Raw genomic sequence first — 13,152 nt, forward strand, 5'->3', positions numbered from 1 at the left:
GAGTATGGCCCATTAGGTTCCAAGAAGGCAATCTATGGGTGGAGGCAGAGGACATCGGTAGAGTGTTGAACAAATACTTCATATCCGTCTTCACCCAAGAGAATGAGAATGAAGGTATGGAACTCGGGGAGAGAGACTGTGAGGTTCTTGAGCAAATTGACATAGGGAGTGACAAGGTATTGGAGGTATTGGCAGGCTTAAAAGTGGACAAATCTCCTGGTTAGGATGATTTGTGACCCAGACTGCTGAGGAAGGCAAGGGAGGAGATCGCAGGGGCTCTGACCCAAATTTTTAATTCCTCTCTGGCCACGGAGGAGGTGCCTGAGGACTGGAAAACAGATAATGTGGTTCTGCTATTTAAGATGGGTTGTCGAGATAAGCCAGGGAATTACCAGTGTGTCTCACGTCAATGGTAGGGAAACTATTGGAGAAAATTCTGAAGGAGAGAATCTATCTCCACTTGGAGAGGCAAGGTTTGATCAGGGATAGTCAGCATGGCTTTGTCAGAGTGAGGTCATACCTAACAAATTTGATTGAATTTTTTGAGAAAGTGACCAGGTGTGTAGATGGGGTAGGGCAGCCAAGGTAGTTTACATGGATTTCAGCAAAGCCTTTGACAAGGTCCCATATGGGAGACTTATAAAGAAGGTAAATGCACATGGGATACAGGGTAATTTGATAAGGTGGATTCAAAATTGGCTTCTTTGCTGGAGACAGAGGGTGATGACAGAAGGCTGCTTTAGTGACTGGAAACCAGTGTCCAGTGGTGTACCACAGGATCTGGTATGGGGTAGGGCAGCCAAGGTAGTTTACATGGATTTCAGCAAAGCCTTTGACAAGGTCCCATATGGGAGACTTATAAAGAAGGTAAATGCACATGGGATACAGGGTAATTTGATAAGGTGGATTCAAAATTGGCTTCGTTGCTGGAGACAGAGGGTGATGACAGAAGGTTGCTTTAGTGACTGGAAACCAGTGTCCAGTGGTGTACCACAGGATCTGGTATGCGTCCCCTATTATTCGTCTTTTATATAAACGACATAGATGACTATGTGGGGTGTAGGGTTAGTAAGTTTGCGGATGACACAAAGATTGGCCAAGTGGTTAACAGTGAGGTTGAGTGTCTTGGGCTACAGGAAGATATAGACGGGATGGGCAAATGGGCAGATAAGTGGCAGATGGAATTTAACCCTGAAAAGTGTGAGGTCACACACTTTGGAAGGAGTAATTTGACAAGAAAGTATTCGATGAACGGCATGACACTAGGAAGTTCTGAGGAACAAAGGACCCTTGGCGTGTGTGTCCATAGATCTCTGAAGGCAGAGGGGCATGTTAGAGGGGCTGTTAAAAAGGCATATGGGACACTTGCCTATATCAGTCGAGGCATAGATTACAAAAGTAGGGAGGTGTTTGAGTTGTATCGAACCTTGGTGAGGCCACAGCTGGAGTACTGTGTGCAGTTCTGGTGGCCATATTATCGGAAGGATGTGATTGCACTGGAGGGTGTGCAGAGGAGATTCACCAGGATGTTGCATGGGTTGAAACATTTAAGTTTTGAAGAGAGGTTAGGTAGACTTGGATTGTTTTCATTGGAGCATAGAGGGGCGACCTGATCGAGGTGCACAAGATTATGAGCGGCATGGACAGAGTGGATAGGGAGCAGCTGTTCCCCTTAGTTGAAGGGTCAGTCACGAGGGGACACAAGTTCGAGGTGAGGGGCTGGAGGTTTAGGGTGGATGTGAGGAAAAACCTTTTCACCCAGAGGGTGGCGATGGTCTGGAATGCGCTGCCTGGGAGGGTGGTGGAGGCGGGTTGCCTCAAATCCCTTAAAAAATACCTGGATGAGCACTTGGCACGCCATAACATTCAAGGCTATGGGCCAGGTGCTGGTAAATGGGATTAGGTAGGTAGGTCAGGTGTTTCTCACATGTTGGTGCAGTCTCGATGGGCCGAAGGGCCTCTTCTGCACTCTGTAATTCTGTGATTCTAATATACACTGGAATAGTAATAGTGTAAAGAGCAGTAGGGCAAGAATTCCCAGGGTACACGCAGGAGAATTTTCTATTATTTCTAATCCAACAAGAAAGAGAACGTTGTGGCACTTAGCTTAGGTAGGCCAAGGGAATTAAGTGTCTGCAGGGGAATAGTAATAGTGTAAAGAGCAGAGGGGCAAGGGGAACATTTAAGGGACAGTGTTCATTGTATCATAAGTTTTATGTTGGCTATGGAAAAGGACAATGAGTAATGCCGAGTTAGAATAATTAATTGGGGGATGGCGCACTTCAGTGGGGTGAGAAGGGATCATGCACAGATAAATTGGAATCTAAGATTGGCAGGTAAAATTATACCAGATTAATGGGACTTTTTTAAGGAGAGATAGGGCGGGTACAGTCAAGGTATATTCCCACGAGGGGGACAAGGAGGACAAACAAATCCAGAGCAATCTGGGTGATGAAAGAGAGAAAGATGAAGCAGGCAAGCGATGCATATCACAGAGTGTAGACAAGGCCCTTCGGCCCATCGAGTCTGCACCGACGTGAAAAACACCTGACCTACCTAGCTTATCCCATTTACCAGCACCTGGCCCATAGCCTTGAATGTTATGACGTGCCAAGTGCTCATCCAGGTACTTTTTAAAAGATTTAAGGCAACCCGCCTCCACCACCCTTCCAGGCAGCGCATTCCAAACCTCTGGGTAAAAAAGGTTTTCCCTCACATTCCCCCCTAAACCTCCTGCCCCTTACCTTAAACTTGTGTCCCCTCATGACTGACCCTTCAATTAAGGGGAACAGCTGCTCCCTATCCAACTTGTCCATGCCCCTCATAACCTTGCACACCTCGATCAGGTCGCCCCTCAGTCTTCTCTGCTCCAACGAAAACAACCCAAGTCTATCCAACCTCTCTTCATAACTGAAATGTTTCATCCTAGGCAACATCCTGGTGAATCTCCTCTGCACCCCCTCCAGTGCAATCACATCCTTCCTAAAATGTAGCGACCAGAACTGCACACAGTACTCCAGCTGTGGCCTCATCAAGGTTCTATCCAAATCCAACATGATCCCCCTACGTTTGTAATCTATGCCTCAATTGATAATGACAAGTGTCCCATATGCCTTTTTCACCACCCCACTAGCATGCCTCTCCGCCTTCAGAGATCTATGGACACACACACCAAGGTCCCTTTGTTCCTCAGAACTTCCTAGTGTCATGCCATTCATTGATTACTTCCTTGTCAAATTACTCCTTCCAAAGTGTAGCACCTCACACTTTTCAGGGTTAAATTCCATCTGCCACTTATCTGCCCATTTGCCCATCCTGTCTATATCTTCCTGTAGCCCAAGACACTCAACATCACTGTTAACCACCCGGCCAATCTTTGTGTCATCCGCAAACTTACATATCCTACCCCCCACATAGTCATCTATGTCGTTTATATAAATGACAAATAATAGGGGACCCAGCTCAGATCGCTGTGGTACGCCACTGGACACTGGCTTCCAGTCACAAAAGCATCCTTCTATCATCACCCTCTGTCTCCTACAACTAAGCCAATGTTGAATCCACCTTCTCAAATTACCCTGTATCCCATGTGCATTTGCCTTCTTCTTTATAAGTCTCCCACGTGCAACCTTTTCAAAGGCTTTGCTGAAATCCATATGAACTGCATCAACTTTTGTAATCTATGCCTCAATTGATAAAGGCAAATTTATGTTCCCCTTAGTTGAAGGGTCAGTCACAAGGGGACATCAGTTCTAGGTGAGGGGTAGGAGGTTTAGGGGGGATGTGAGGAAAAACCTTTTTTACCCAGAGGGTGGCGACGGTCTGAAATGCACTGCCTGGGAGGGTGGTGGAGGCAGGTTGCCTCACATCCTTTAAAAAGGACCTGGATGAGCACTTGGCACTTCATAATGTTCAAGGCTATGGGCTAAGTGCTCGTAAATGGGATTCGGTGGGTAGGTCAGGTGTTTTCTCACGTATCGATGCAGACTCGATGGGCCAAAGAGCCACTTCTGCACTGTGAGATTCTGTGAATCTGTGAACTGCACTTCCCTCATCTACACACCTGGTCACCTCCTCAAAAAATTCAATCAAATTTGTTAGGCATGACCTCCCTCTGACAAAGCCATGCTGACTATCCCTGATCAAACCTTGCCTCTCCAAGATTCTCAGAATTTTCTCCAATAGCTTCCCTATCACTGACGTGAGACTTACTGGCCTGCAGTTCCCTGGCTTACCTCTACAACCCTTCTTAAATAGCGGTGGTTATATTAGCTGTTCTCCAGTCCTCTGGCACCTCCCCCATGGCCAGAGAGGAATTAAAAATTTGGGTCAGAGCCCCTGCGATCTCTTCCCTTGCATCCCACAGCAGTCTGGGACACAAATTATCCGGACTTGGAGAGTTGTCCACTTTTAAGCCTGCCAACACCTCCAATAGCTTGTCACTCCCTATATCAATTTGCTCAAGAACCTCACAGTCTCCCCGAGTTCCATACCTTCATCCTCGTTCTCTTGGGTGAAGACAGATGTGAAGGATTTGTTCAACACTCTACTGATGTCGATTGCCCCCTTGCTCCCTTATGGGCCCTGCCATTTCCCTGGTTATTCTCTTCCCATTGATATACTTATAGAATATCTTGGGATTTTCCCTACTTTTACCAGCCAGAGCTTTCTCATATCCCCTCTTTGCTCTCCTAACTGCTTTCTTAAGCTCCACCCTGAACTTTCTGTACTCCACTAATGCCTCTGCTGATTTGCTTCCCATGTACCTGCTAAAAGCCTCTCTTTTCCTTTTCATCATATCCTGAGTATCTCTGGTCATCCATGGTTATCTGGGCTTGTTACTCCTTCCTATCACCCTAGAGGGAACATGTTGAGCCTGTACCCTCCCCATTTCCTTTTTGAACTCCCCCCACTGCTCTTCTGTAGATTTCCCCACAAGCAGCTGTTCCCAGTCTACCTTGGCCAGATCCTGCTTTATTTTACTAAAATCCACTCTCCCCCAATCCAAAACATTTTTTTGCAACTTGTCTATTTCTTTGTCCATAACAAGCTTAAATTGTATCATGTTGTGGTCGCTGTCTCTAAAATGCTTTCTCAGCACCACCTCAGCCACTGTCCAGCTTCATTAAATGGAATGTCAAGAAAAAGACAAAATTACAGAGTTCCAACGGGAAGTCCAGACTATTGGCCAGTTACAGTCCAAGTTCAAGGCTTCGATAAAAATTTTAAATTGATACTTGAGCTGCTGTAAATTACCTTGAGCATTCCGCTTTAGCCAATGATCCTTCATCATCATCAAATTATAAGGTCCAGTTGGCATAGACTGTCCAATTAAAGGCAAGATATTGCTTCTTTTCACTACAAGGGGTGGGAGATTGTTGATTCTCTATGTTCTTCACAATTAACATATATCCTTGTGGAGTAATGATGTTGGCATACTTCTAGGAATTCTAGAAAAACCAGATGATGCTCCCCCTTTGAACAAGTCACTTGTCTTTCATACTACAAACTTCAGCCTTTTATTTAGAAGCAGTGGATCTTGCCTGAGTCCATGTCAGAGTCCATAGAGGATCACACTGCTAAAGAGTTGGTACCTTCCAGGCATGAAAGTCAATTGACACCCATTCTTCAGTCCCAACTGAAGGTCTTCTTATCTCCAGAGCTGGAGTGTGACACAGAAGCTATGGCAGAATCCTTAGCACTTCTGAAGCTGCAGAATCCTATATGGAAGTCTTGTCCCTGAGTCAGTTGCCTACAGGAAATTTGTCTCATTACAAATGATGAGGCTGTCTTGCTTCCATATCCTCAGCAATTCTTCCCATTGCCCATAGTAAAACAACCTTACCTCTCTTACTACTGCCTACAGAAAGTAGACAGTCCTCCCGAAATGCAATTGGAAAATCATCTCCTCTTTTCCTGACAGTCTTGCAGGAATTTGGTCGATTTTTCCATCATTGCCTTAGTTCATTGAAATCTTTGATCTTCAGTGCCTTCTCAGTCTTCAATGCAATGGTCAGTGATGCAGCTGTGACAGCCTTCCCTGGAGTTGAAGATCAATCACCTTCTGAAGATCCTTCCCTGTGTGCTTCGAGGGAGCAACAAGTTCTTCAAATTGTCCTGAGTTCTCTTCTTCTGGTCCCAGAGAGTCCAGTGGGTGATGCTCTTCAGTGTTCTCTCTTGGATCAGTCTTTTATTGAAAAGTCTTCCCAGAACGGATCTGGGCCAGATAAGTTGGAATCAAAGGTTGGCAGGAAAAATAGTAGCTGAATAATGGGTTACCTTTCAAGAAGAGAGAGTTTGGGCACAGTCGAGGCATATTCCCACGAAGGAGAAAGGTAAGGCAAAACAAATCCAGGGCCCTTGTATGATGAATCAGATAAAGATTAAGATGAAGAGGAAAAAGTGTGCTTATGATAGATGTCAGGTGGATAATACAATCGAGAACCAGGCTGAATATGGAAGGTTGAGACAGGAAGTGAAAAAGCAAATTAGAGAAGCAACGAGAGAATACTGGCAAATAACATAAAAGGGAACTCAAAAGCCTTCTATAGGTATCCTAAAAGGGTGGTAAAAGGAGGAGTGGGACTGATTATGGACCCAAAAATAGATTTATGCATCGAGGCAGAGGGCATGGCTGAGGTATTAAATTAATATTTTGCTTCTATCTTTACCAAGGAAAAGGAATCAGGGTGAAAGAGGAGGTAGTTCAGACACTTGAACTGTTTAAAATTGATAAGGGGGAGTTATTGGACAGGTGGCCTGTACTTAAAGTTGATAAGACATCAGGACTAGATGAGATGCATCCAAGTATGCTAAGGGAAGTGAGAGTCGAAATTGTGGAGGCACTGGCCATAATATTTCAATCTTCTCTAGACTTGGGGGTGGCGTCAGAGGACTGGAGAATTGCAAATATTACACCTTGTTCAAAAGAGGATAAAAAGATAAGCCAGCAACTGCAGGTGTGTCAGTTTAACCTTGGTGGTGAGGAATCATCTAGAAATTATAACTTGGGACAAAATTATAGTCTCTTGGGCAATTGTGGATAAATAAAGGAAGCCAGCATGGATTTGATGAGGGCAAATTGTGTTTAACTAACTTGCGTGAGTTGTTTGATGAGGCAACACAGGGTTGATAAGGATAATGATGTTGATGCGCTGTACATGGACTTCCAACAAAAAGCATTTGATATAGTGCCTCACAACAGACTCATGAGCAAAGTTATAGCTTGTGGAATAAAAAGGACAGTAGCAGTATGGATACGAAACTGGCTAAGTCACAGGAAACAAAGTAGTAGTGGTTGTTGTTTTTTGGACTGAAGGAAGGTTTGTAGTGGAGTTCCTCAGGTTGATGTTGGGATCCTTGCTCTTTCTGTTATATATTAAAGACCTGGACCTTGGAGTCCAGGGCACAATTTCAACATTTTTGGATGATACAGAGCTTAGAAGTATTGTGAACTGTGAGGTGGATAATGTAGAACTTTATAAGAACACAAAAATGTTGCTGGAGTCAAGTGGCAAATGACATTTAACACAGAGAAGCATGAATTGATTGATTTTGGTGGAAAAATGTAAGAGACAATATAAAATAAAGGGTATAATTCTAAAGGGCGTACAGGAGCAAAGGGACCTGGGTGTGTGTGTGTGTATATATATATATATATATATATATATATATGTATACATACATATCATTGAAGGTGGCAGGACAGGTTGAGAGTGCATAATAAAGCATATGGGAACCTGGGCTCTATCAATAGGGGCATACAGTACAAAAGCAAAGAAATTATGTTAAACCTGGTTGGACCTCAACTGGAATATTGTGCCCAGTTCTGGGCACCATACTTCAGGAAGGATGTGAAGGCATTTAGAGATGTCACAGAAAAGATTCAAAGAATGATTCCAGGTATGAGGAACTTCAGTTATGCAGATAGATTGGAGAAGTTGGGACTGTTTTCCTTGGAGAAGAGAAGGTTGAGAGGCAATTAGCTAGAGGCATTCAAAATCATGAAGGGTCTGGATGGATAAGGAGAAACTGTTCCCTTTGTTGGAAGGATCGAGAACCGGAGGACACAAATTTAAGGTAATTGGTAAAAGAAGCAATGGCAATATGAAAAGCTTTTTTTATGCAGGAGGTGGTTAGGATCTGAAATGCAGTGCCTGAAAATGTGAAGGTGGAGGCAAGTTCAATCGAGGTATTTTGGCAGAAGAAGTAGGGACAGACTATCTATTTGATGGCACAGGTCTAAAGATTGTGAAGGAATACAGGGTGTGGAGGGCTCATGTGCATTGATTTTTGATAGGGACAGGACATTTGAGTGAGTAATTAGCAAACCATCTCAGATCTTGGCTACATAAATAGAGGTATTGAGTATAAATGCAGGAAGGTATGCTGAACCTTTATAAAGTTCTGCTTAGGCAACATCGTGGTCACCACACGTTAGGAAGGATGTGAGGTTGCTTTGGAGGACCGAAAGGAACTTTACCACACTGGTTCCAGGAAAGATGGAATTTAGCTACAAGGTTAGGCTGAAGAATCTGGGATTGTTCTCTTTGGAGCAAAGGGTTTAGATTTGATGGACATGCACAAGCCATTCATTGGATGCAAGCAACGAAATCTGCTCTCATGTCCCGCCGTTGCCTGCCTGAACGACCACGAGACCCAATTTAATTTGTGCCCTGCCTTTGGGATTTCCTGTCTTCTGGCCAAATTCATCACTATCACTCTAACTGATCCAAGATTAAAATACTATTTAAATTTTAAAGTCAGTGAGGCAAACAATTCAATCTGTCACAGGAGGGAAGTTTAAAGGCATAGGCTTTAAATGTTAATATAGAAACTTGAATCGAAAAGACTGTTACATTTTTATTTTGGTATGCTCATATTCATATCTTGCCATTTTTCTTTGTTTGCCTGCTCATTTCAACAGAGGGTGGGTTTTATGCCACCCAATCTGTCTGTTTATGAATGGTATCTTGTCATCTCAAAAACTTAACAATCAAAAAAGCTTTTAGCCCAACATCATATGCTTCATGTACTCAAATATCAAGTAACTCATGTAAAGGACAAATTCCCCTGAAGTTCCACCAACATACGAACGTATGAATTAGGAGCAGGATTAGGCCACTCAGCCTTCGAGCCTGCTTCACCATTCAATAAGATCATGGCTGATCTGATTGTAACCTAAATCCCACATTCCTTCCTACCCCTGACATCCTTTCACCCCCTTGTTAATCAAGAATATACAAACATATGAATTGGGGGCAGGCACACCCCAAAATGTTGAAAAGTTGATTCCGACCAAATTCCGCCCTTTAGAGTTATCCACAAATGCATCTTTGTGTTTTTTCCTCATTATAGCAACAGAATTGTAAGGGCCACTGCTTTGTTCCTGCAGCTCTGTGATATTTATGTGGCATCTCTTTCTCCTAGCTGTTGCTTTAAAATCACTCTTCTAGCACCTTTTCTTGTTGCTGTTTCTAATTTTAAATTGGCAGCAGTAGCTTTCACAAGGAAATGTTGCCATTTCAGTGTTGCAGTGTTGAAAGAGCATGACAGAACAGGTAATGGGAATGTACTGCTGTGATGCTTTTTTGGGGGCTTACTGTTGTCTTGGAAATTGCTGCACCAAGAAGGAGACCAAGAGAGACATGTGAGATAAAGACAAAAATGCTGGAAAAACTCAGCAGGTCTGGCAGCATCTGTGGAGAGAGAAACAGAGTTAACGTTTTGAGTCTGTAATACTCTTCTTCTGAAATTTCAGATTTCCAGCATCTGCAGTGCAGTGCATCTTAGAGAACATATGAGATTTGTGTTGGAGTAGCTCCCCACTCATCCCCATTACTCCCGTCATGAAATAGAGAGATAAATTTCTACTATCAAATGCAAGTGTAATTAATAGTTATTTTTGAAATAGGAGATTTTTTTTCTATAGCATTGTGTCATTTTGCTGTGTGATGCTGCCTCTACTGTATTTGTACTGGTTTCTTTAAGCTGAAATGACTCTCTCTTTTAACTGGCACTAATACCAGGTTCCTAGCCACTGTGACAAGATCGTAATGAATGGAGGTCTGCAGTTGCTTCAGAAAATATACCAGCTACGACATGATTCTCAGAAAATTCAAAGAAATATCATACGGACAATTGGAAATCTAGCTTTACATGAACATCTTCACTCTGCCATTGCTCAGTCAGGTGCAGTAAAAGCATCATGTGTCAAATCTTCCAATTATTATGAAAATAATGGAAGATTAATCCAGTGCTTTATACAGTTTACGTAATCATGAGAAAGATGTATATTTTATTTTATTATAGCTGTTTATATTCAATTTTCTCTAATGGTTTTTAGCATATTCAAGTTATTGTTTATCCACTGACTTCAAAATATTGTGAAGGCATCACTGTTGTTGAATATGTTATTCTTACTGAAGGAGTGACAGGTTGTGGAATGTGTAATCTAAGGTACAGGATTCTTTAATTATAGGATGGATTGGTATACTAGCTGAAGTGATGAAATCACCACATGTTATCCAGGCTTCACATGCGGCAAGAGCCTTGGCTAACCTTGATAGGGAAACCGTGGAGGAGAAGTATGAGGACGGAGTATATATTCTTCATCCTCAGTTTAGGACCAGGTAAATGGATATTGAAATGCTGTTTGTTCTTTGAAAATAATTAACCTTTGGCATGTTCACAAAGGGAAAGGTATTTAAGAAGCTGACCTTTCAAGAACATGATGCTTGCCATTCTGCATTCAGCGAGTAACTGATTGCTTTGTCAGTTAACCTATTTGGCTCAATATACTGACATACTCCCTTCGAGTGCAGCTCACCTCTCAGTGCATGGGATCAGTGAATTAATTTTATCCCTTTTGGTATTACAATAGGGAAAATGACCCTTGGTTCCTTTGTTTCCTTGTTTATTTGTGTTATCCCTTGGTAATATCATCGCTGTATCTGTCTCAACATATGAACAGAAGAATGTAAGAAATAAGAACAGGAGTAGGCCATTCAGCCTCTTGAGCCTGCTCTGCCATTCAATAAGATGGTGGCTGATCTGATTGCGGCCTTAACTCCATTTTTCTGCCTGCACTCCCATTACCCTTGACTTCCTTGTCAATAAAAAACCGGTCTAACTCAGCCTTGAATATATTCAATGACCTGACTTTAACGTTCATTGGGGAAGAGAATTCTACAAACTGTCTGAGAAGAAATTCGTCCCCTTTTCATCTTAAATGGGAGACCCCTTATTTAAACTGTTGTAGATTCCCGCACGAGGGAACACATCCTCTCAGCACCGACCCTTTTAAGGCCCCTCAGAATCTTATATGTTTCAATAAGATCACCTCTCATGCTTCTAAACTCCAATAAAAATATAGGCCCAGTCTGCTCAGCCTTTCTTCCTAGGACATAACCCTTCATCCCATGAATCAGCTGAGGGAGCCTTCACTGAACTGCTTCCAATGCAAGTATGCCCGTCCTAAGGTGACCAAAACTGTTCACAGTACTCTAGGTGTGGTCTCACCAATGTCCTGTACAGTTGTCGCAAGACTTCCCTATTTTTATACTCCATCCCCCTTGCAATAAAGTTCAACAATCTGTTTGCCTTCCTAATTATTTGCTGTATCTGAATGCTGACTTTTTGTGAATTTGTACAAGGCCACCTAGGCCCTCTGTACTGCAGTATTCTGCAATCTCTCTCCAATTAAATAATATACTTTTCTATTCTTCCTGCTAAAGTGGACAACCTCACATTTTCCCACATTTTGGCTCAATCACTTAACCTATCTATACCCCTTTGCAAGCTCTTTGTATCTGCCTCACAATTTGCTTTCCTACTTTCTTCGTATCATTGGCAAATTTGACTACAATACAGTACTTCATCCAAGTCATTAATATGGTTCAGAAATATTTGAGGGCCCAGCTCTGATCCCTGTGGCACTCCAGTAACGCAGTAATGCTGAAAATGACCCATTTCCCCTGACTCTCTGTTGCCTGTTAGACAGCCAGTCCTCTATCCATGCTAATATGTATCACCCCAGCACAATAAGTTCTTATCTTGTGTAGTAGCCTTTTATACAGCAACTTATCAAATGCTTCTTGGAAATCCATCTCCTGCTTCTACTTTATCCACCCGGCTTGTTACATCCTCAAAGAGCTCTAATAAGTTTATCAAACATGATTTCCCTTACATGAAACCCTTGACTGTACCTGATTGTATTATAATTTTCTAAATATCCTCTTTAATAATGGATTCTAGCATTCTTCCAATGACAGATTGGCCAATAGCTTAGTATTAGTGTTAATATTCAAATTGCTTTTTTCCAAGTGAATTTTTAAAGTTCCTCTCTTCCTTTCGCTTCTTGATTTTCTAATACACTTGTGTTGCTTTTTGTGTCTTCTACAGTGAAGGTGAATACAACATACAGTTTAAAATCTCTGCTATTTCTCATTTCCGATTATTAATTCCCCAGTCTCTCCCTCTTAAGCAACCAATGCTCACTTTAGCTATTCTTTTTCTTTTTATACATATTAGAAACTTTTTCTGTTTTTATATTTCTTACTAGTTTTCTCTCATACTCCAATTTGTCCCTCTTTATTGTTCTTTAAGTCATCTTTTACTGGTTTCTAAAACTTTCCCAATCTTCACAGCATTGTACGCCTTTCCTTTCAATTTGATACCAGCCTTAACTTCCATCAGTAGCTACAGATGATGCATCCTTCTTCCTGAATGGAATGTGTCTCGTTGAGAATTATGATCACACTTGCCTAGAGGACCCTTTGCCATGAGGTTTTTAATTATTCCTTTCCCATTACACGTTGTCAGGTTTAAAGTAGCCAGAATCACAGTGCAGAAGAGGCCCTTCGGCCCAGCGGGTCTTCACCGACGCATGAGAAACACCTGACCTACCTGCCTAATCGCATTTACTAGCACTTGGCCCATAGCTTTGAATGTTATGATGTGCCAAGTGCTCATCCAGGTACTTTTTAAAGGATGTGAGGCAACCCACCTCCACCACCCTCCCAGGCAGCGCATTTGTCTGGTCCCTGGTAGGTTCCAGAATGTATTGTCCTAAGAAACTGTCCAGAATACATTCTATGAACTCATCCTCCAATTACTTTTGTCAATTTAAATTGTGCAATTGAGGTGAAGATT

The 13,152-nt window shown here is 42.4% G+C and overlaps 1 protein-coding gene across 8 annotated transcripts in view; it reads left to right on the plus strand.

Moving 5' to 3' along the window:
- Positions 1-13,152, plus strand: part of serac1 (serine active site containing 1) — a 435,627-nt gene that overhangs the window by 318,824 nt on the left and 103,651 nt on the right. For all 8 annotated transcript variants that reach the window (XR_005942391.1, XM_041182871.1, XM_041182869.1 and 5 more), the window contains 2 exons: positions 10,029-10,191; positions 10,481-10,631. Coding sequence is in view for 7 of the 8 variants with exons in the window: in XM_041182871.1 (XP_041038805.1) it covers positions 10,029-10,191; positions 10,481-10,631 (314 nt within the window). In the remaining variant the exon portion in view is untranslated. The remainder of the gene's footprint in view (positions 1-10,028; positions 10,192-10,480; positions 10,632-13,152) is intronic.

The sequence above is a fragment of the Carcharodon carcharias genome, chromosome 2 (assembly GCF_017639515.1).
Source record: "Carcharodon carcharias isolate sCarCar2 chromosome 2, sCarCar2.pri, whole genome shotgun sequence".
Classification (NCBI taxonomy): domain Eukaryota; kingdom Metazoa; phylum Chordata; class Chondrichthyes; order Lamniformes; family Lamnidae; genus Carcharodon; species Carcharodon carcharias.